The sequence below is a fragment of the Mustelus asterias genome, chromosome 4, assembly GCF_964213995.1.
Source record: "Mustelus asterias chromosome 4, sMusAst1.hap1.1, whole genome shotgun sequence".
Taxonomy (NCBI): Eukaryota; Metazoa; Chordata; class Chondrichthyes; order Carcharhiniformes; family Triakidae; genus Mustelus; species Mustelus asterias.
Genome location: NC_135804.1, coordinates 2,641,063 through 2,665,905, shown reverse-complemented (window position 1 = coordinate 2,665,905; position 24,843 = coordinate 2,641,063). Strand labels below are relative to the sequence as shown.

At 43.9% G+C, this 24,843-nt stretch overlaps 1 protein-coding gene across 1 annotated transcript in view; it reads right to left on the bottom strand.

Annotated features, from left to right (window-relative positions):
* Positions 1 to 24,843, bottom strand: part of lsm14ab (LSM14A mRNA processing body assembly factor b) — a 101,237-nt gene that overhangs the window by 39,617 nt on the left and 36,777 nt on the right. The window contains exon 2 of the mRNA XM_078210528.1: positions 9,781 to 9,944. Coding sequence (XP_078066654.1) covers positions 9,781 to 9,944 — 164 coding nt within the window. The remainder of the gene's footprint in view (positions 1 to 9,780; positions 9,945 to 24,843) is intronic.

Below are 24,843 nucleotides of genomic sequence, written 5' to 3'. Positions count from 1 at the left end.
GTAGTTGTTCAAGAACTCTTCCATGCAGATTAGGAGCAATGACCACTCTGATTCCCCACAACAGACACCCACCTCAGGCAACTGAAACTTTCTTGACACACATGGTTTCAAATCAGGATGCAAATGATGACATAGTTCTGGACTCCCCCACCATCTGGAACATTCTTTCTGAATCTACCCTGTCTAACCCTGTTAGAATTTTATAAGTTTCTATGCGATCCCCTCTCATTCTTCTAAACTCCAGTGAACATAATCCTATTTGACTCATCTGACAGACCTGCCATCCCAGGAATCAGTCTGGTAAACTTTTGCTGCACTCCCTCAATAGCAAGGACATCCTTCTTCAGATAAGGACACCAAAACTGCACATGATACACCCGCCAGCTGTGGCCTCATCAATGCCCTGTACAATTGCAATAAAACATTCCTATACTCCAATCCTCTTGCGATGAAGGCCAACATACCATTTGCCATCTTTACTGCCTGCTATACCTTGGGCCCCGGCTTGGGTCACTGTCTGTGTGGAGTTTGCACATTCTCCTTGTGTCTGCGTGGGTTTCCTCCGGGTGCTCTGGTTTCCTCCCACAGTTCAAAGATGTGCGGGTTAGGTTGATTGGCCAGGTTAAAAATTTCCCCTTAGAGTCCTGAGATGCGTAGGTTAGAGGGATTAGCGGGTAAATATGTAAGGGTAGGGCCTGGGTGGGATTGTGATCAGTGCAGACTTGATGGGCCGAATGGCCTCCTTCTGCACTGTAGGGTTTCTATGATTTTTTTTTTACCTGCGTGCTTACTTTCAGTGACTGATGCACAAGGACACCAAGGTCTCGCTGAGTATCCACCTCTCAATTTACACCCATTCAACTAATAATCTGCCTTCCTATTTTTGCTTCCAAAAGATAACCTCACATTTATCCACATTATACTGCATCTGCCATGCATATGCCCACACACAGCTGTCCAAATCATGCTGAAGCATCTCTGCATCCTCCTCACAGCTCACCCTCCCACCCAACTTTGTATCATCTGCAAATGTGGAGATAATACATTTAGTTCCTGCTTCCAAATCATTAATATATGTGAACAGTTGGGGTCCGAGCACAGATCCCTGCGGCACCCCACTAGTCACTGTCTGCCAAATGGAAAAGATTCATTTATGCCAACTCTTTGCTTCCTATCTGCTAATCAGCTTTCGATCCATCTCAAGGCACGACCCGCAATCCCATGTGCTTTAACCGTACATAGTAGTGTGCTGTGCAAGACCTTGTCGAAAGCCTTCTTAAAGTCTAAATAAACCATATCCACTGGCTCTCCCCAGTCAACTCTACTAGATAAATCCTCAAACAATTCCAATAGATTTGTCAAGCATGATTTCCCTTTTGTAAATCCATGCTGCCTTTGTCTGATTATACCACTGCTTTCCAAATGCTGAGCTATGAATTCCTTGATAATGGACTCTCGCAACTTCCCCAGTGCCGACATTAAATAAAGTTTACTTATTAGTCGCAAGTAATGCTTACATTAACACTGCAATGAAGTTACTGTGAAATTCCCCATGTCGTCACAGTCTGGCGTCGATTCGGGTCAATGCACCTAACTAGTACATCTTTCAGAATGTGGAGGGAACTGGAGCACCCGGAGGAAACCCACGCAGACACGGGGAGAATGTGCAGACTTCACACAGACAGTGACCCAAGCCGGGAATCGAACCCAGATCCCTGGCGCTGTGAAGCAGCAGTGCTAACCACTGTGCTACCATGCCGCCCGTTAGTCTCACTGGTCTATAGTTTCCCATTTTCGCTCTACCTCCCTTTTTGAATATCGGGCTTACATTAACTACCTTTCAATCTGTAGGAACCATTCCAGAGTCCAAAGAATTTGGGAAAATGATCAACAATGGATCTACTATTTCCAAGGCCACTTCCTTAAGTACTCTGGGAAGAAGATTATCAGACCCTGGAGATTTATCTGTCTTCAATCCCATCAATTTCCCCAAAACCATTTCTCTACCAAGACCAATTTCCTTCAGCTCCTCACTAAAACTTGTTTCTCTCAGAACTTCTGATACATTATTTATGTCTTCCTTTGTGAACACAGAAGCAAAGTACAAATGTAATTCCTCAGCCATTTCTTTATTCCCAGTTATGAATTCTCCATTTAGAGTCATGGAGTCATCGAGATTTACAGCATGAAAACAGGCCCTTTGGTTCAACTTGTCCATGCCGCCCTTTTTTTTAAAAAAAACGACTAAGCTAGTCTCAATTGCCCGCATTTGGCCCATATCCCTCTATACCCATCTTACCCATGTAACTGTCTAAATGCTTTTTAAAGGACAAAATTTTACCCGCCTCTGCTACTACCTCTGGCAGCTTGTTCCAGACACTCACCACCCTCTGTGAGAAAAAGATTGCCCCTCTGGACCTTGCCCTTTTGTATCTCTCCCCTCTCACCTTAAACCTGTCCCCTCTAGTTTTAGACTTCCCTACCTTTGGGAAAAGATATTGACTATCTAGCTGATCTATGTCCCTCATTATTTTATAAGATCACGCCTCAGCCTCCTACGCTCCAGAGAAAAAAGTCCCAATCTCTCCAGCCTCTCCTTATCGCTCAAACCTTCAAGTCCCAGTAGCATCCTAGTAAATCTTTTCTACACTCTTTCTAGTTTAATAATATCCTTTCTATAATAGGGTGACCAGAACTGTACACAGTATTCCAAGTGTGGCCATACCAATGTCTTGTACAACTTCAACAAGATATCCCAACGCCTGTATTCAATATTCTGACCAATGAAACCAAGCATGCCAAATGCCTTCTTCACCTTGTCCACCTCTGACTCCACTTTCAATGAGCTATGAACATGAACCCCTAGATCTCTTTATTCTATAACTTTCCCCAATGCCCTACCACTAAGTCCTACCCTCGTTCAATCTACTAAAATGCATCACCTTGCATTTATCTAAATTAAACTCCATTTGCCATTCGTCAGCCCACTGGCCCAATTGACTGTAAGGGGGCCTATATTTGTTTTGGTTAATCTTTTTCTCTTTACATGTTTTTATGTTCTCTGCTAGCTTACTTTCACATTCTATTTTTCCCTTCTTAATCAATCCCTTGGCCCTCCTTTACTGAATTTTAAACTGCTCCCAATCCTCAGGTCTATTACTTTTTCTTGTCAATTTGTATGCTTCTTCTTTGAATCTAATACTATCACTCATTTCCCCTGTATCCATGGTTTGACCATAGTTCCCTTACCACTCTTGCATCAAACAAGAATAAACAACTTCTGGAGAGAATGCTTGCCATTGTCTGCCCACGGTCCTTCCTGTCAGTAATGTTTCCCAGTCTAATTCATAGCTAATTCATGCCTCAAACCATCATAGTTACCTTTACTGAGATTCAGGACTCCGGTCCACCCCCATTTTACAATGGTATAAAACCCATGTTGACATAACGATATTGTCGCTGAATGAATAATCCAGAGATCCAGGGATAGTGGGATCAGGATTCAATAAAAATCTGAAATTAAATGTCTAATGATGACCATGAAACCATAATCAATTGTCGTGTTTACTAACGTCCTTTAGAGAAGGAAATCTGCCACCCTTAGCTGGTCTGGCCTACATATGACTCCAGACCCACAGCAATGTGGTTGACTCTTAATTGCCCTCTGACATGGCCGAGCAAGCCATTCAGTTGTATCAAACCACTTGGCCTAAAAGGACCAAAATAAGACAGACTACCCGGAATTGACTTAGGCACCAGAAATGAAAATGACAGAGCCGAGTTTGCCAACCCTGCAAAGTTGTTATTACTAAACTCTGGGGGCTTGCACTAGAATTGGGAGAGTTTATGGATTAGTCAATGATCTATTTTTGATTGATGAGGGTAGGGCAGTGGATATTGTCCACATGGACATCAGTAAGGGCTTTGACAAGGTCCCTCCTGTCAGATTGGTGAAGTTGCATGGGATCAGAGGTGAGCTGGCAAGGTGGATACAAAACTGGCTTGGTCAAAGAAGACAGAGGGTAGCAGTGGAAGGGTGTGTTTCTGAATGGAGGGCTGTGACAAGTGGTGTTCCTCAGGGATCAGTGCTGGGATCTTTGCTGTTTGTAATATATCTAATAGATTATTTGGAGGAAAATGTAACTGGATTGATTAGTAAGTTTACAGACGACACAAAGGGTCGTGGATTTGCGGATAGCAATGAGGACCATCAGAGGATACAGCAGGATATAGATCAGTTGGAGACTTGGGCGGAGAGATAGCAGATGGAGTTTAATCCAGACAAACGTGAGGTAATGCGTTTTGGAAGGTCTAATACAGATAGGAAATATACAGTAAATGGCAGAAGCCTTCAGAGTATTGATAGGCAAAGGGATCTGGGTGTACAGGTACACAGGTCACTGAAAGTGGCAATGCAGATGAAGGTAATCAAGAAGGCATACGGCATGCTTGCCTTCATCGGCCGGGGCATTGAGTTTAAAAATTGGCAAGTCATGTTGCAGCTTTATAGAACCTTAGTGAGGCCGCACTTGGAATATAGTGCTCAATTCTGGTCGCCACACTACCAGAAGGATGTGGTGGCTTTGGAGAGGGTACAGAAAAGATTTACCAGGATGTTGCCGGGTATGGAGGGTATTAGCTATGAGGAGAGGTTGGAGAAACTTGGTTTGTTCTCACTGGAACGACGGAGGTTGAGGGGCGATCTGATAGAAGTCTACAAGATTATGAGAGGCATGGACAGAGTGGATAGTCAGAAGCTTTTTCCCAGGGTGGAAGAGTCAATTACTAGGGGCATAGGTTTAAGGTGCGAGGGGCAAGGTTTAAAGGAGATGTTTTAAAGGAGGCAGATTTTTTTTTTTTTTTACACAGAGTAGTGGGTACCTGGAGTTCGCTGCCAGGGGAGGTAGTGGAAGCGGATACGGTAGTGACTTTTAAGGGGCGTCTTGACAAGTACATGAATAGGATGGGAATAGAAATCATAGAAACCCTACAGTACAGAAAGAGGCCATTCGGCCCATCGAGTCTGCACCGACCACAATCCCACCAAGGCCCTACCCCCATATCCCTACATATTTACCCGCTAATCCCTCTAACCTACGCATCTCAAGACACTCAGGGCAATTTAGCCAATCAACCTAACCTGCACATCTTTGGACTGTGGGAGGAAACCGGAGCACCCGGAGGAAACCCACACAGACATGAGGAGAATGTGCAAACTCCACACAGACAGTGACCCAAGCCGGGTATCGAACCCAGGTCCCTGGAGCTGTGAAGCAGCAGTGCTAACTACTGTGCTACCGTGCCGCTACCGTAGAGGGATATGGTTCCCGGAAGGGTAGGGGGTTTTAGTTCAGTCGGGCAGCATGGTCAGTGCAGGCCTGGAGGGCCGAAGGGCATGTTCCTGTGCTGTAATTTTCTTTGTTCTTTGATCATACTCATCGAATCATACCTTACAAATAATGTCCCAGATACCACCATCACTATCCCTGGGCATGTCCTATTCCACTGGCAGGCCAGGTCCAGCAGAAGTGGCAGCACAGTGGTATACAGTTGGGAGGAAGTTTTCCCAGAGAGTCCAGTCCCCATGAACTCGCATCAGGTCAAACATGGGCAAGAAAATCGCCTGCTGATTACCATGTACTGCCCTCCCTCAACTGACCAATCAGTACTCCCAAGTGTTCAACGTGGAGAAGAACACCAGGGTGGCTGAGTCTTCTTTGGATGAGAGACTTGTGCCCCTCAGCAAGAGGGGCTAAAGAGCACCACCACAGATTGAGCAAGATGAGTCCTAATGGAAATAGCTGTGGAGCTATAAACGTCCAGTTCACAGTCAAAGCCATCCAAAGCATAAAAACCATCGTCAGACCCTATTGCAATCGTGGTGTTGAAGCGACTCAAGCATGCAGTGCTTTCTTACCTGAACCAAACCATTAGGATAGAATTTCACGTTGGCCCCAGGTCCTGAAACCATTCTTGGGAACCCGAGCCCCACAATTACAGCCATCTGACAGAAATTCCAACTGTCTCATTCCACTTTGCATGGAGGCATTTTGTATGGGCTGTTTCCGTGCATCCTCCACTTCCTCACCTTCACCACACACTGTGGTGTTCAGTCTTGCCATCCAGAGGTGGCCTGTAACCCTGGTCCTCAGGGATTTGACATGGAGGGTGTTGCACGCATCAGATCAAGGTGGTTTCCCAGGCTGCCTGTAACTTCTGCAGCATTGAATCAAGTGTTTCATATTTACTGAGGATGTGCAAGGTTGCAGCTCCTGTTCCATTACCTTAGGGGGTAACTCCTGGGGTTTTCTTTGCACTTTAGCCCCACGCTCTATATTTTTGACCACCAGATGCGGAAAAGGGTGGGCAGATCGCAAGACTTTCTGGTTCACCTGATTGTAGGCCTGGCCTCGGTGGCCATTAACAGATCCAGGCAGCTGGCAGTTGAGGGGCTCATGAAGCCCAACTATCTGCCTCTCTTTAATGGCTATATTTGTGACAGGGTGCCTTTGGCAGCTTGCGGTGTCGCCTGGAATGCTCAAGGCTTTCTGTAACCACTGGGCTCCACAGGGCCCACAGTACAATATCTCTACACCTACTTTTAATTTGTCAAGTTTCCTTGAAAAGTTCTTTTTTGTTACAGTGCCCCTGTAAGAGAGAGTTCATTCTTTGTTTAATTGTTGTACTCAAAAGAGTATACATTGGTGGTGGGTTAGTGTGTTTTGGACTGATATATTGGTTATGTTTCACTTTGTGAGTAAATCTAAAATTGAGCATAGATTGACTTTTGGTCTCCTCCTTGTCTGAAGCTCATCAATAACCAGGAAGCTCATTTTTAAAGTAATTTGGAGAAGAATGAGAGAGTAAAGAAACTTTTACACTCCTAGGTTGATGGGTGCCTCGAACGCATCACCTGAAAAGAATGGTAGAGGTCAAAACTCTCATTGAATTTAAAAATAAGTGAACTGGAAACTCAGTAGGGCACATATCTGGCCATGATGTGCTAACTCAACATTCCTGCAATAATGTAGCTCTTCCTGGAAGCTTTTAGCTGCCTGGTTGATGCTCTGTGTACAAATCTGAAAATACAAATCTATTTTAATAACAGCCTCCATTGCATGGAGATGGCTTCTGGCCAATCCACATTCAGCAAGCTGATCTGAAAACTCTTGCACAAAGTTTAACAGTTGTCAAAATTTTCACCATAGCAGCTGAGACAATCTAACATTCAAAATCAAACAGTCCACAAAATTCTAATAGAGAGACAATTTGCCCGAAAATCAACCTTGAAAGATATTTGAAAAAAATCCCAGGATCCAAAAACCAATCAGTTCTTCCCTGGGACATACCCTGGTTTTGTTGAAATCCATTCACAGCTTGTTTGCAAATAATATCTCACAAACCCAAGTAACAGGAGCAGAAATTTTCTCTGCAAACCGAGTAACAGGTGATTAGTCAAAAGGTGGGGAACTGTCCAATTTGGGGCTCTGCTTGAGTCTTTAAAACAGTTACAGTGAAATTAGAAATGCTTTTATTTCTTCTTCTAATTCAGAGCAACTATTAGCATAACATAACACTAACAGAACCACACAAAGTTAGCGATTTAAATCGCAGCCTAATTATCTGGGGAAGTTAGCACTCCTGGGCAATTTGGTGTGATTCCTTACCTGGGAATGCCCCAGGGGGGATTTCCCAGCACATCCTTAGAGTACTCCCCAAATTAAACGCTGGTCACCAGGAAGGTATGGGCCATAATCTCTGCCCATTTACATTGGTAGAGATAAAAAAGTAATCTACAAAGCTATGGACAAAGAGCTTGGAAGTGGGATTGGGCTGGATAGTTCTTTTTCAACCAACACAGGATTACATAGGATATACAGCACAGTCACAGGCCATTCAGCCCAACCAATCCATGCCAGTGTTTATGCTACATTTGAGCTGCCTCCCAATCATTTCTCAACTAAATCTATCATCGTAGCCCTTCTTCTCCGTCAAACTGGTCCAATTTACCCTTAATAATACCTATACTGTTCATGTCAACCACTCCCAGTTTAGTGCCCCACATTCTTACCACTCTCTGGTTGAAGAAGTTTCTTCTGAATTTCCTATTGTCACTATGGTAACAAAGAAATCCAATGGCCAATCAGCCTTGTTCTGCACCACAATTTTCTGTTATGTTAGTACACCTGCCTTAACTCCAGTTGAGGTCAGTCACCACACAAATCTTGACTACTTAATATCTGAACACCAGGAGGTACAATGAAGAGGTCTGAAGCACAACACTTCTCTGCAAAAAAAGGCTGAGTGGTGACATAAATAGATGTTTAAAGGTTCTGAAGCGATTTGACATATCTACCCTGTGGGAGAGTCCCAAACTAGGGATCATTAATGTAAGTCACTGATAAATCAGTTACAGAACCGGAGAGAAATCTCTTTATCCAGGAAGTGGAACTTCTGTGTTGCAATTGGCATGATTGAAGGGTAAAGTATTTAAAGGGAAACTACGTAATCACGAGGGAGAAAGAAATATGTTGATGGGTTGAGACAAGGGTACAGAGTAGGATAGGAGGACATTTGTATGAAGCATGGGCTAGCTGGGCTAAGTGGTTTGTTGCTGTGCATTCATGAATGGTTACCAAAGGAGCTACTCGATGCGGGCTAAGGATGCGGACTGATGTCCATCAAACCATATTGTGGAGAAGTTGCTCAGTCAGAAAGGGGAGGGAGAAAGGGAATGAATTGAAGATCAAGAAAGAAAGCTGTATTTTAACCCAAGTCCCATGTTTCCACAAACTATGGGCAGAAACACTTGTAAGCAAAAATGTTGAGATTCCAGGACATTTTTTAACCAGTTTGGAATTGGAATAATTTTCCATGTAAAATTTGGTCTGAAGCAGCTCCAACTTCAGGCTGAAAACATTCTCCTTAATGCAATCTTAATCCAACATGAAGGTGAGATTCAAGTGTTTCTTGAATTATAATGAAGGTGCAGCTCCCCTCCATTCCCACGTCAGTCTCACATTAAACAAAAAACTCAAACAAAATATTCAGAGGGGGTCAAATCCACTGCGAGCACTCTGCTAAAATAACTTTTCAGACTTGAGCGTGCCCACATTTTCTTTCTTCCACTGCATTTAACATAACTAAATATAAAGTGTGCAAATTTAAATTGCTTCCACTGGTTTTACAAAATTCACTAAACTTAAAGCAGAGATAAAGAACTTTGTCCCTGCTCTGATGCTACATCCAATGATGCCTCAAGATGGCACTTCCTGATCTGTGTAAACAACAATTCACAGGTGTACAGAAAATAAAGTCAGAGAATTACCACTCCCACTGTGAAATGGACTATGTAGGTTTCCTCTGGGTGCTCCGGTTTCCTCCCACAGTTCAAAGAAGTGTAGATTCTGGGGATTTTAACAGGGTTAAGATGAGGACGGAGGGGCTATGGTGTTAGGGCCTGGGTGGGATGTTCTGTTGGAGAGTCGGTGCAGACTCAATGGGTCAAGTGGCCTCCTTCTGCACAGTAGGGATGCTATGAACTCCTTGCTAAGGTGCACCACTAGTGTATCTCTTGCAATATGGCCATTTTAACGTGGGTGCTAGCAGGTTTATTTGCCCAATTCTGTCCTCTGCTAATGACTGCACACATTTCAGTGGAAGCAAGTACATAGCCAGTGGAAACAGGAACCCCGGAAAATAGTAACCACCCACCAGAAGTCATGGATTTCAGTCTATAATACAGAAGCAACATCTCGCCAACAAGTCACCTCAACTCACCTGAACAATAGCAGGATCCTGAGGCAGAGAACACTGAGGCTTTGGCGGCTCACACACTGTGAGGTCTTTGATGTCACTGCCCCGGAATATGATGTACTCAAACACTTCATCACGTGGTGGTATTGGTCTGTCTGTCGGCCTATCCTCAGTCCCAAAAGAACGAACTGAAAAGACAAGACAATGGTACCTCCATTACAGCAGAGCTTCTCGCATCATTTACTGAACAAGATTAAAACAAATGAAGTTTTGGATAAATATGCTTAGTTTCCAGACAATACTGTTGATACTGGAAACTGCGATGCAAACAGAAAACTTGGACCTATTCAGCAGGTTATGCAGCATCTGGAGAAAAAGAGTGCCAGTTTCAGGTCAAGTTCTTTCATCAGAACTTAAATCCCACAAATTAATTCTAATGAAAGGTCATCACCGGAAACATTAATTGCCTCTCCCTACACATTGCACATTTGGGTACAGCCAAATTTTGCTTCAAGTATGCTGCAACCTTGAGGCTGTGGGTATGATTCCTTGGGCACCTGGTGGTTGAAGTCAGTGCACGTTCATTTCTAATTTTATCCCTGCTGGAAGGGCATACTTGGGCCTCAGGAAAGATGATTATGAGACCTCAAAGTTAAGCACTCTGCCAAGAGATTCTTGCATGACCAGAAATGACTTGAACAGAGGTTCGTGAAATGTGCCCCAGTGCTTGCAGGAAAGGAAGGGGAAAAGAGCAAACTCAAAATCTCCAACTTCAAAATGTCTGTGGATGTGGTGGTTATATCAGGTGCTGGTTCAGTTAACCAACCAATAATACAGAGCATGAGGTTTGAAAAATCTGAAATGTAAATCTCTGATCTTGGACCTAAACTTTGCTATGGTCCCGGACAAGACCGCAAATGTCATTACTATCTGGTTAGGGACCTTTAATCTTGCTGTCAAAGTAGACAACATTTGATATCCCAGTTACTAAGAATAAAGCCACAAGAAACAACGATTTTTAAACAAAAATAAATTTTACTATTCAAGAGTCAAAGTAAACAGTTCAGGCCATCAATCTAGTACTTTAACAAACAGAATTAACACGAGATAAACATGAATCACCAGGCAAACTAACACTTTGCAATCTGCAGAACAAATGACAGGCTCAACCATGACAGTTCCTATGAATTTTCTCAGCAACTCACCCAGACATCAGCAATCATCATGTCACAAAATTTCTTACTTCCTCACCAAGGAATACATTTCCTATCTTTCAAGGATCTAACACTGGTTTCCCCTTGACTGCAACTCCAACTCAGACTTTCCCAATCACTGCTCAATCTCTTCTCCAGAGACTGCATTCCATTGAATTCATAAGGCTGCAAATCTAGCATCTAAATCACTGGCACAATGCTTCACACAGCTATCAATGAGTCACCAACATGCTCTCAACACTCCAGTGGCTCTGAGCAGAACATCATTGTCCTTGGGCCTCCCTGAGCCCAATTCTCATTAGCACAGAGCTACCAATAGCTCCCGGGGCTTCTGAATCCCAGCCCTCCCCGACAGCATAGAGCTAATGACAGTACTTAGCTGCATAAAGCCAACATTTCTCTTCATATGACCCAGACGAACTAACTCTTAAACGGACCTTTGTGATGTTTTCAGATCTCAACACTGTTTCACCCCTGTCCATATCACAATTTCATTTACCCAGGCTGGGTACATTCTGTACCTTAAAATTTACTAATTGCTGCTTAACCACAGGTCACCCCCACAATTATGCATTTACCGTGGCTCCACAATCAACCCGGAACCAAAAAAAGTATAGATTTCATCACACCAGGAAGATTGCTCCAAAATGCAACTACTTCCCTAATTTCCTTTGGGGAGGATACCTGCTGCCTTTACTGAGTCTGGCTCTACATGCGACTTCAGCAAAGCACTCAGTTTCTGGGATTGAATACAAGATTAACAGAGCCCAAATAATAGGTTAAAAAGTAGCAAAAGACTTGACTTGCAAGTCATATTGAGATTCTAAATTTCACCTCGCATCTGGTGAAATACTGGTTTGGTGTCGGGCTCAAGTGTGAGATACAGAAATCTGTTTAAAAAGAGATGGCACAAAACATGGATGTATTATGAACTGTGAGGATAGTGATTGGCTTCAAGAGGACACAGACAGGCTGATAGGAGGACAAGTGGCCTTGGAGGGAGTGCAGAGAAGGTTCACCAGGTTGATACCAGAGGAGGGGTGTTGATTATGAGGAGAGACTGAGCAGATTGGGTTTGTACTCGTTGGAATTTAGACGGCTGAGGGGGGATCTTATAGAGACCTATAAGATAATGGATAGGGTAGAGGTGGAGAGATTCTTTCCACTTAGAAAGGAAGCTAGAACTAGAGGGCACAGCCTCAAAATAAACGGGGGTCAGTTTAGGACAGAGTCGAGGAGGAACTTCTTCTCTGAGGGTGGTGAATCTCTGGAATTCTCTGCCCACTGAAGTGGTGGAGGCTACCTCGTTGAATATGTTTAAATCACGGATAGATGGATTCCTGATCGGTAAGGGAATTAGGGGTTATAGGGATCAGGCGGGTAAGTGGAACTGATCCACTTCAGATCAGCCATGATCTTATTGAATGGCGGGGCAGGCTCGAGGGGCTAGATGGCCTACTCCTGCTCCTATTTCTTATGTTCTTAAATTTAATGCAGAGAAGTAGAAGTGTAGGAAAAACAGATAAAGGTAAGTTAAAATGAAGGATACAATTCTAAAAGGAGTCGAGGTTCAGAGAGCCCTTGGGGTGGATATGCACAAATTGTTGACAGTAGCAGAACAAGTCCAGAAAGCAACTAAAAAGACAAATGGGACAGAGGCTTTATAAATAGAGGCATAGAATGCAAATGTGAGAAAATGATGGCAACTTTTCACTAGTTTGGCTTCATTTGGAGTATTGTGTACATTTCTGAGCACCACACTTTAGGAAAGTTGTGAAGGCATTAGAAAGGTTGCAGGAAAGATTAATACAAATGGTTCTAGGAACAAGTGACATAATTTTTTGCATTTTAAATTTTTATTCCATGCTTAAAGTTAAAGTGCCAATGCTCAGAGTGGACTGGGCAGACCAGAATGCATCTCCTTGCTTGCTTCAAAAACCAAATTCAAATTCCAATTGAATCCAATTCATGGTCCCCATAACAGAGCCAAGCAAGAAACAAGCTGAAAAGATAACGCTTTGCACCCTATCGTGGGCTTGATTTGAAACTTGATCTTAGTCAAAAGGCCAAGAAGCGATTAGGGTTATTTTTGGAGAAGGCTGTGAGGAATAAAAAGAGAAAATGCTGGAAATACTCAGCTGGCTTTGCAGCACCTGTGGGAGAGAGAACCAGAGTTTCAAGTCTGCAACCGTACATCATTAACCCTTCTGCATATTATGGTCGAGAAGAAATTTAATATAGAGATGTTCAAAATCATGGAGGGGGAATGGACAGAGTAGACAGACAGAAACAACTCCCATTGGTAGAACGGCTGAGAACCAGAGCATATTGGGTTAAAGCAATTGGCAAAAGAACCAACGACGACATGAGGTAAATCTAACGCAAGTGGTGAGGAACTGGAATGCTCTACTTCAGAGGGTGAAGGTTTCAGATTCATTCATGGCTTTCGAAAGGGAATTGAATAAGCATCTGAAGAGAAAATAAATTGCATGGCTACAGGTCAAGAGCCATGGAGTGGGATGAGTTACATGCCTTTTGTAGACTCGATTGGCTCAATCGCCGCCTTGTGCTGCAACCGTACCAAAGATTTAAAAAGGGAACGGTGACATCATGGTAATATGACTGGACGAGTAATCCATGCCCAGGCTAATAGTCTGGAAACAACTTCAAATCTCACCACGGCAGCTGGTAGAATTTAAACTCAACTGATTAATTAATTTGTAATTAGAAAACAAGCCATTAAGCAATGTTGACCATGAAACAATCCAACTGCCATAATAATCATTCCTATCCATCCTTCCTCTGCCCTTCATAATTTTGTACATTTTGATAAAGGCCTCGTCCATTCTAAGGAAAATAACCCCAGCCTATCCAGTCTTTCCTCATAGCTGCAATTTTAATATTCTGGAGTCATAAGGGACACCTTGAGGAGGTGTAAAGACCCTACCTGCCTCAAAAAAAACAGCTGTGAGGGTTTGAGTGGCACCATCTTTAATCCTGGCCACTCGTCCACCCTGTCACCTGCAATTAATTTATGGACCGAGCCACTGGGACTGCCCAGGTGCGATGGTGCCAGAAAACGCCGCCAAGCTTCATCCTGTCACTTGGTGCATTGTGGGAGAAGGTGACACCACATTGGACCAGCCAACAAATACAAAACAACAGAGACTGTGGAAATATTGGCATCTTTACTCTGGAAACAATTGAGTATTTATTGACATGTTCACATAAACCTAAATAATAATCAACTGGAAATTACATTAAAACCACCAGTGGTCAAGGTTAAAAGAACCCATCTGGTTCATTAATGTCTTTGAGAGAAGGAAATCTGCTGTCCTTATCCAGTCCAGCCTACATGTGACAGCAATGTAATTCACTCTTAAACAGCCTAGCAAGCCACTCAATTGCAACAAACCGTTTCAGAAAAGTCAAACAGCAAAATCTGACAACCAACCAACATTGACCTAGACACCAGAAATGACAATGCATCTTTCACAGTCAACCCTGTGAAGTCCTCCTTACTAAAACCCACACAAAATTGAGAGCTGTCCCAGATCTCGAACAATAGCCAGTCAAAATCCCAGAATCAGAGCTAACAGCCAAAGCCCCAGACTCCTCGTGTCCCCGGGCACTAATCCATACCTACATGTGATTTCAGACCCAGAGCAACGTGGTTGACTCTTAAATAGCAAGCCTGCAAAGTTCTCCTAACTAACATCTGGGGGCTTGTGCAAAAATTGGGAGAGCTGCCCCACAAACAAGTTAAGCAACAGCTTATCAGTCAATCTCACAGCATCATATCTTACAGGTAACATCCCAAACACCATCACTGCCATCTGTCCTGCTGGTGGAACAAGTTTCACTGGCTGTCTTGTCTGGAGACAATACACATCTTTTTAGCCTGTCTTGATGCTCTCTCCATTCACATTGTTTTGTTTCTTAAAGACTTGATTAGTTGTAAGTATTCGCATTCCAACCATTATTCATGTAAATTGAGTCTGTGTCTTTATAAGCTCTGTTTGTGAACAGAATTCCCACTCACCTGAAGAAGGGGCTTAGAGCTCCGAAAGCTTGTGTGGCTTTTGCTACCAAATAAACCTGTTGGACTTTAACCTGGTGTTGTTAAACTTCTTACTGTGTTTACCCCAGTCCAACGCCGGCATCTCCACATCGTGGAACAAGACACAGCCAAAGGTGGTGGCACAGTGAGATACAATTGGGAGGGAGTTGCCTAGGAGTCCTCAACATCCGCTCTGGACCCCATAAAGTCTCAGGATATCAGGTCAATCATGCACAAGGAATGTGATGGAATATTCTCCACTTGCCTGGATGAGTGCAGCTTCAACAACACTCAAGAAGCTTGATATCATCCAGAACAAAGCAGCTTGCTTGATTGCTACCCCATCCACAAACTTGCTCCACTATCAATGCACAGTATCAGTCATATGTCACATCTACAAGATTCACTGCAGGAATTCACCAAGGCTCCCGCTGGGTTAAAATCCTGAAAAACTGTTCCCAACAGCATTGCAGTTCTCCGTATGACAGTTCAAGAAGGTGGCTGAGCACATTCTCATGGACAATCCGGGACAGGCAACAACTGCTGGACTGGTCACCGATACTCCCATTCCATGAAATAAAAAAGATCTACAGTGCTTAATCTCAAGATCGCCAATCTTACTGTTTAAAGGGCAGGCAGCAGATGGTGTTGGTTATGAATTAAATCAAGATATGCACTCAATTCATGCCTGGTTCTCACCCTTATTAACTTCAATTCTTTGAATAATGCATTACACAGACAAGGTCGCTGAGTTTCAAAAGCTTTATGAGAACGGAAGCACAGATCCAAATGTTGGTCTTCACCAGATCAGTAACACAAAGTGAAGAGGCTCATAGTTCAGGATTACTTGATATGAACGTCAGTTGTAAAGAAAAAAAAATGCATTTTAAAATCATGCTTTTCACAACCTCAAAATATCGCAAAGCATTAAAGTCGCTAATTACTTGTGGTTAGTATAGCATAGCAGTATTTAGTTGGTGCACTGTAAGGTTCCAAACAGCGAAACCAATAGTCAATTAAATGGTATTCAGTTGGTTGAGGCCAGAATCAGGAGAACAACAAGAAATACCCCGGCTCTTAGAATACTATAAGATATTTTACAGTCATCCAAGGGGGCAGACATTGTCTCAGTTCCAACAATGCCACATTCCCTCAGTACTACACTGGAGTTCTAGCCATGCTGTGAGCAAGCTGTATGGTGAATTTTTCCTTCTGTTGTCGGCAAGATGTTGGAAAAAATTATAAGGGATAGGATTTATAGTTATTTGGAGAGTAATGAATTGATAGGTGATAGTCAGCATGGTTTTGTGGCAGGTAGGTCGTGCCTTACTAACCTTATTGAGTTTTTTGAGAAAGTGACCAAGGAGGTGGATGGGGGCAAGGCAGTGGACGTGGTATATATGGATTTTAGTAAGGCGTTTGATAAGGTTCACCATGGTAGGCTTCTGCAGAAAATGCAGATGTATGGGATTGGGGGTGATCTAGGAAATTGGATCAGGAATTGGCTAGCGGATAGGAAACAGAGGGTGGTGGTTGATAGTAAATATTCATCATGGAGTGCGGTTACAAGTGGTGTACCTCAGGGATCTGTTTTGGGGCCACTGCTGTTTGTAATATTTATTAATGATCTGGATGAGGGTATAGTTGGGTGGATTAGCAAATTTGCTGATGACACCAAAGTCGGTGGTGTGGTAGACAGTGAGGAAGGGTGTCGTAGTTTGCAGGAAGACTTAGACAGGTTGCAAAGTTGGGCCGAGAGGTGGCGGATGGAGTTTAATGCGGAGAAGTGTGAGGTAATTCACTTTGGTAGGAATAACAGATGTGTTGAGTATAGGGCTAACGGGAGGACTTTGAATAGTGTGGAGGAGCAGAGGGATCTAGGTGTATGTGTGCATAGATCCCTGAAAGTTGGGAATCAAGTAGATAAGGTTGTTAAGAAGGCATATGGTGTCTTGGCGTTTATTGGTAGGGGGATTGAATTTAGGAGTCGTAGCGTTATGTTGCAACTGTACACAACTCTGGTGCGGCCGCACTTGGAGTACTGTGTGCAGTTCTGGTCCCCACATTACAGGAAGGATGTGGAGGCTTTGGAGAGGGTGCAGAGGAGGTTTACCAGGATGTTGCCTGGTATGGAGGGGAGATCCTATGAGGAGAGGCTGAGGGATTTGGGATTGTTTTCGCTGGAAAGGCGGCGGCTAAGAGGGGATCTTATTGAAACATATAAGATGATTAGAGGTTTAGATAGGGTGGATAGTGATAGCCTTTTTCCTCTGATGGAGAAATCCAGCACGAGGGGGCATGGCTTTAAATTGAGGGGGGGTAGTTATAGAACCGATGTCAGGGGTAGGTTCTTTACCCAGAGGGTGGTGAGGGATTGGAATGCCCTGCCAGCATCAGTAGTAAATGCGCCTAGTTTGGGGGCGTTTAAGAGATCCGTAGATAGGTTCATGGACGAAAAGAAATTGGTTTAGGTTGGAGGGTCACAGTTTTTTTTTTTAACTGGTCGGTGCAACATCGTGGGCCGAAGGGCCTGTTCTGCGCTGTAATGTTCTATGTTCTATGTTCTACAGCCCAGATTTTATGCTCAAGTCTGTGGAGTGTGACTAGAAGCTATGGCCATCTTACTCTGAGAGCTGTGACGACAATCTTAAGAAACACTCATGCAGTGCACCAAAGGATGAGATGCAACACATCAGCACTTACAGGTTCATAGCTCCTTCATGCATGTTCGGAGCTTCTTGAAAGTGGAGTCACAGGTGGACAGGGTGGTGAAGGAGGCATTTGGCATGCTTGGTTTCATTGGTCAGAACATTGAATACAGGAGTTGGGACATCTTGTTGAAGTTGAGCATGTCAGCCATGGATTGAATGGCAGAGCAAACTCGATGGGCCGAATGGCCTAATTCTGCTCCTATATCTTATGAACATTAGTAAGGCCACATTTGGAATACTGTGCACAGTTCTGGTCACCCTATCATAGAAAGGATATTATTAAACTAGAAAAAAAAGTGCAGAAAAGATTTACTCGGATGCTACTGGGACTTGGTGGTTTGAGTTATAAGGAGAGGCTGGAGAGACTGGGACTTTTTCCCCTGGAGCGGAGGAGACTTGGGGGTGATCTTATGGAGGTCTATAAAATAATGAGGGGCATAGATCACTTGATAGTCAACATCTTTTCCCAAAAAGTAGGGGAATCAAGGTAGGGGACCGCAATTGTTTACGATTTACATGGATGATTTGGAGTTGGGGACCAAGTGTAGAGTGCCAAAATTCGCAGATGGCACTAAAATATGAGTGGCAGAGCAAAGTGTGCAGAGGACGCTGAAAGTCTGCAAAGGGATATAGATAGTCTAAGTGAGTGGGTGAGGGTCTGGCAGATGGAGTACAATGTTGGTAAATGTGAGGTCATCCATTTTGGTAGGAATAACAGCAAAGTGGATTACTATTTAAATGGTAAAAAAAATGCACCATGCTGCTGTGCAGAGGGACCTGGGTGTCCTTGTGCATGAATCACAAAAATTTGGTTTGCAGGTGCAGCAGGTAATTAAGGCGGCAAATGGAATTTTGTCCTTCATTGCTAGATGGGTGGAGTTTAAAAACAGCGAGGTTATGTTGCAGCTGTCTAAGGTGCTGGTGAGGCCATACCTGGAGTACTGTGTACAGTTTTGGTCTCCTTACTTGAGAAAGGATATACTGGCACTGGAGGAGGTGCAGAGGAGATTCACTCGGTTGATTCCAGAGTTGAGAGGATTGGCTTATTGGGAGAGACGGAGTAGACTGGGGCTATACTCATTGGAATTCAGAAGAATAAGGGGAGATCTGATAGAAATATATAAGATTATGAAGGGAATAGATAAGATAGAAGCAGGGAAGTTGTTTCCACTGGCGGGTGAAACTAGAATTAGGGGGCATAGCCTCAAAATAAGGGGGAGCAGATTTAGGACTGAGTTGAGGAGGAACTTCTTCACACAAAGGGTTGTGAATCTGTGGAATTCCCTGCCCAGTGAAGCAGTCGAGGCTACCTCATTGAATGTTTTTAAGGCAAGGATAAATTTTTGAACAGTAAAGGAATTAAGGGTTAAGATGAGCGGGCGGGTAACTGGACCCGAGTACACAAAAAGATCAGCCATGATCTTATTGAATGGCGGAGCAGACTAGAGCAGCCAGATGGTCTACTCCTGCTCCTAGTTCTTATGTTCTTAGTCTAAAACTAGAGGACACAGGTTTAAGGTGAGAGGGGAGAGATACAAAAGTGTCCAGAGGGGCAATTTGTTCACAGAGGGTGGTGAGTGCCTGGAACAAGCTGCCAGAGGCAGTAGTAGAGACGCATACAATTTTGTCTTTTAAAAAGCATTTAGATAGTTACACGGGTAAGATGAGTATAGAGGGATATGGGCCAAATGCAGGCAATTGGTACTAGCTTAGTGGTAAAAACTGGGCGGCATGAACAAGTTGGGCCAAAGGGCCTGTTTCCTTGCTGTAAACCTCTTTGACTCTATGATATGAAACTAGGTCGCACACCGATGATAAACGGCACCATGATGACTCCTAACTGAAACCAACTTTGCAGTAGCCATGACAATATCCCAGGGCGGCTAAGCTGCGGAAGTCTAATATAATGACTCATTGTAACAAATACATGCACAATTATTTTCTCATTCTTTAATGGGAAGAGGGTGTCGCTGGCTTGGTTAGCATTTATGCCCATTCACGAACTGCCTTTAAGGTGATGATGAGCTGCCTCACCAAGTGGAGAGGATCTCCAAGAAGAATGGTATTTGCTACCAAATAAACCTGTTGGACTTTAACCTGGTGTTGTGAGACTTCTTACTGTTCTTGAAACACTGCAGTCCCTGTTATGTGCTGTTCTGGAGGGAATTCCATGAACTTGACCCAGCAGCAGTGAAGGAATGTTAATATGTTTTGAAGTCAGGATGGTGAGTGGCTTGAAGGGGAACATCCAGGTTGTTATGTTCCCATGTGTCTGCTGCTCGTCCTTCTAGAGAATAGTTGTCATGGGTTTCAAAGATGTTGTCGAAGGAGTGTTGGTGATTTGCTGCAGTGTAGGTAGTACGCACAGCTGCCACTGTACATCAGTCTGGCCCACAGCAATGTGGTTGACCCTTAAATGCCCTCAGTTCAAGACCAATTCAGGATGGGGCAATAAATACTGGCCCAGTCAGTGATGCCCATGTCCCAAAAATGATTTTGTTTTAATTTCCCAAAGCAATGCCATGTTGCCTCCCAAATCTTTGTTTAATTGAAAAGGGTGTGATGCCTGGACATGTATTTTGTGTTTGCAGAGCACAGTGCCCTACGTATAGATATCTATGCTTGCTAGAAGCTGCATTTAAGTCACATCGTGAGCCTGATATTCTTACATTATTCGCGCAATTCTTAGCAAACTCAAGATTTTTCATTGAGCATTGTCCAATCACAGAATCAGCCGTTCTCAGACTACTGACCATACTCAACACTCCGAAAGCTTATGCTACCAAATAAACCTGTTGGACTTTAATCTGGTGCTGTGAGACTTCTTACTGTGCATACTCAACCAGTGCTTGCAAAACTCAGGACGTGTTGTTCAACGTTAGATTCAATTCAATATGTGCAATAGATTGCACATTACTTACTGAATAATCCTGAACATGCCAAAAACACACATGCACAACCGATTTATCAGTCAGGCTTGCAATGTGGTTCACATATGCTTGCTAGAAACTACATACATTCCCATACATGAACCTGTCATTGGCAAACAGAAAGAACATGTCCAGGCATTGTGCCTTTTTCAATCTACCGAAGCCTGGGGAACAAATGCTCCTTAGTCTCTCTCTCTTTGATGGATCTAAGGAGATCCATCAAAGATGCCAAAAGACAGTACCGGACCAAGCTAGAGTCCCAGACTAGCCTCACCGACCCCCGCTGACTATGGCAAGATCTGCAAGACATGACAGACTACAAGATGAAGACATGTAAAATTGCCAGCTCCAACACACCCCTCCATGTTGAGCTCAATGCATTCTACGCCCGTTTTGAGCAACAGGTCAGCGAGAGCACGCCCTCCACCCTGGAAGTCTCGGATGAACCTGCATCTGAGGTCACCATTGCAGATGCAAGAGCAGCCTTCTCGAAGGTCAACCCATGGAAAGCGACTGGCCCGGATGAGGTACCCAGCCAAGCACTCAGATCCTGCACAGATCAGCTGGCGGGGGTATTCGCAGACATCTTCAACTTCTCTTCACAATAATCTGAGGTCCCCATCTGCTTCAACAAGACGACCATCATCCCATTGCCAAAGAAAAGCCAAGCAGCGGGCCTTGATGACTATCGGTCGGTGGCTCTGATATCCATCATTATGAAGTACTTCGAAAGGTTAGTCATGGCACAAATCAATTCCAGCCTCCCGGACCAGCCGGATCCATTACAGTTCGCCTACCACCGCAACAGGTCCACAGCAGATGCCATCGCCCTGGCCCTGCACTCAACCCTGGAATACCTAGATAACAAAGACACCTATGTCAGACTCCGATTTATTGATTACAGCTCAGCCTTCAACACCATTATTCCCATGAAACTCAAGTCCAAACTCCGTGGTCTGGGCCTCGGCTCCTCCCTCTGCGACTGGATCCTGAACTTCCTAACCCACAGACCACAATCAGTAAGGATAGGCAACAACACCCCCATGATCATGCTCAACACCGGTGCCCCACAAGGTCGTGTTCTCAGCCCCCTACAATACTCCTTATACACCTATGACTGTGTATTCCCCACCAACTTGATTTTCAAGTTTGCTGATGACACCACCATAGTGGGTCGGATATCAAACAATGATGAGACGGAGTACAGGAATGAGATAGAGAATCTGGTGAACTGGTGCGATGACAATAATCTCTCCTCAATGTCAACAAAACGAAGGAGATTGTCATCGACTTCAGGAAGCGTAGTGGAGGACATGCCCCTGTCTACGTCAATGGGGACGAAGTAGAATGGTCGAAAGCTTCAAGTTTTTAGGTGTCCAGATCACCAATCTGTCCTGATCTCCCCCATGCTGACACTGTAGTTATGAAAGCCCATCAACGCCTCTGCTTTCTCAGTAGACTAAGGGAATTTGGTATGTCAATTACGATTCTCACCAACTTTTACAGATGCACCATAGAAAGCATTCTTTCTGGTTGTATCACAGCTTGGTATGGCTCCTGCTCTGCCCAAGACCGCAAGAAATTACAAAAGGTCATGAATGTAGCCCAATCCATCACACAAACCAGCCTCCCATCCATTGACTCTGTCTACACTTCCCGCTGCCTCGGAACAGCAGCCAGCATAATTAAGGACCCCACGCACCCCGGACATTCTCTCTTCCACCTTCTTCCGTCGGGAAAAAGATACAAAAGTCTGAGGTCACGTACCGACCGACTCAAGAACAGCTTCTTCCCTGCTGCTGTCAGACTTTTGAATGGACCTACCTTGCATTAAGTTGATTTTTTTTGCACCCTATGACTGTAATACTACATTCTGCACTCTCTCGTTTCCTTCTCTATGAACGGTATGCTTTGTCTGTATAGCGCGCAAGAAACCATACTTTTCACTGTATGTTAATAGAACATAGAAAAACTACAGCACAAACAGGCCCTTCGGCCCACAAGTTGTGCCGAACACATCCCTACCTTCTAGACCTACCTATAACCCTCCATCCTATTAAGCTCCATGTACTCATCCAGGAGTCTCTTAAAAGACCCTATTAAGTTCGCCTCCACCACCACTGACGGCAGCCGATTCCACTCGCCACCACCCTCTGTGCGAAAAACTTACCCCCAACATCTCCCCTGTACCTACCCCCCAGCACCTTAAACCTGTGTCCTCTCGTAGCAGCCATTTCCACCCTGGGAAAAAGTCTCTGAGAGTCCACCCAATCTATGCCTCTCAACATCTTACACACCTCTATTAGGACTCCTCTCATCCTTCATCTCTCCAAGGAGAAAAGACCGAGCTCCCTCAGCCTATCCTCATAAGGCATGCCACTCAATCCAGGCAACATCCTTGTGAATCTCCTCTGCACCCTTTCAATCTTTTCCACATCCTTCCTATAGTGAGGTGACCAGAACTGAGCACAATACTCCAAGTGGGGTCTGACGAGGGTCTTATATAGCTGCATCATTATTCCCAGACTCCCAAACTCAATCCCTCGATTGATAAAGACCAGCACACCATACGCCTTCTTAACCACCTCCTCCACCTGCGGGGCCGATTTCAGAGTCCTAAGGACCCGGACCCCAAGGTCCTTCTGATCCTCTACCGTACTAAGAGTCTTTCCCTTTATATTGTACTCCTTCATCCCATTTGTCCTACCAAAATGGACCACGATGCATAATAAATGTGACAATAATAAATCAAATAGTGCATGCCCCATGGCAACATCTTGACCTTATCAGAATCCACTTGCCAACCAACCAACACCCTTTTCCCCCTTCCTGCATTATAAACTGTTGTTCTCTTTTCAAATTTGGCATTCTAGTGTCTGTTCTGAGGAGTTAAAGACAAAAAGCTTCGACAGCATGTCTTTTCCCCCAGCAATACTCAAGTTCTGTACTGCTAAGAAACTAGGAGTACAAATTTTGCTGTGAAGTTACATCATTGAACATCAAGATTTGAGAGTATTATTGGCTTTGATATGGAACAAAGGACCATTAATTGGCTGGGTATGCAAGTGCATTTTACTCTTCACCAATTTTATTTAACATCCTATTGCTTGCTCCCCCGAGTCTTCACACACCACACTATCTCACATTACAGAAAGTCTATAAATGTCAGCACAAAGTAATCACCAAGCTTGTGAAATACTTTGCTATATTAAAAAGGTTCTACATAAATCCTGGTTGTTGTTGTTGCAACATTTATACATGACCTTTCAAGATTAATCATCGATATTAATTCTGGATTTAGCACTTAAATTTCGTAAGGTGAATAATGTACCAATGATAGCTGCCTGACTTTTAGCACCCTCCCACACTGCACTGACTGATTCAAGTAAATGAATAACAACAATCTTAGTTGCAAACTGCAGCAGAAAACAAATGATGCTGTGTAGATAGTTGATGTTATTTTCATTCGGTAAGAAATTACAGCTTTACAATGGTGAAAAGGCAGTTCACTCAGTGTGCGTCACAAGCCTCAAAGGATGTCAGATTTGTAGCCCAGTATGTGCAGAACTGCTTATTCACTGGTTATCTCTCAACTGGATTATTCCAGCTCCCACATTCTACCCTCTGTAAATATGAAGTAATCCAAAACCTCTCCTACCCCATGTCCTTACTTGCAGCAAGTTACATTCATCCCATTTTTTAAGTGCCGTAGTCCTAGGTGACCATCAGTTGCTCTCTCTTTTGAAGGGGAGAGCAGATCGGTGGTGATTTCACCCGAGGATCACCACATCTCAAGCAAGGTACAAGGTTGAGAAGGCAGGGCGCCCAAAGATTACCTCAACTGGCACAGGAATTTAACACACGTTGTTGGTGGCGCTCTGCATTACAAACCAGCCAACTGAGCTAACTGACCCCCTCATTCATCCCATCACTCCAGTGCTTGTTGACTTACATTGAGGTGCTGTTTGACTCAAGACCTGTGCGTCTACGTGTACAAATTGCTGAAAGTGGCAGAATTGGGCCAACTAAGAAAGTGGTTAAAAAGTTAAATGGAATTCTGGGTTATATAATCAGAGGCATAGCGTACAAAAATGAGTTGGTTATGATGAACCTTTCTAAAACACCGGCTCGGCCTCAGCTTAGTGTTTCCAATTCTTTTCGGAATGCGGAGA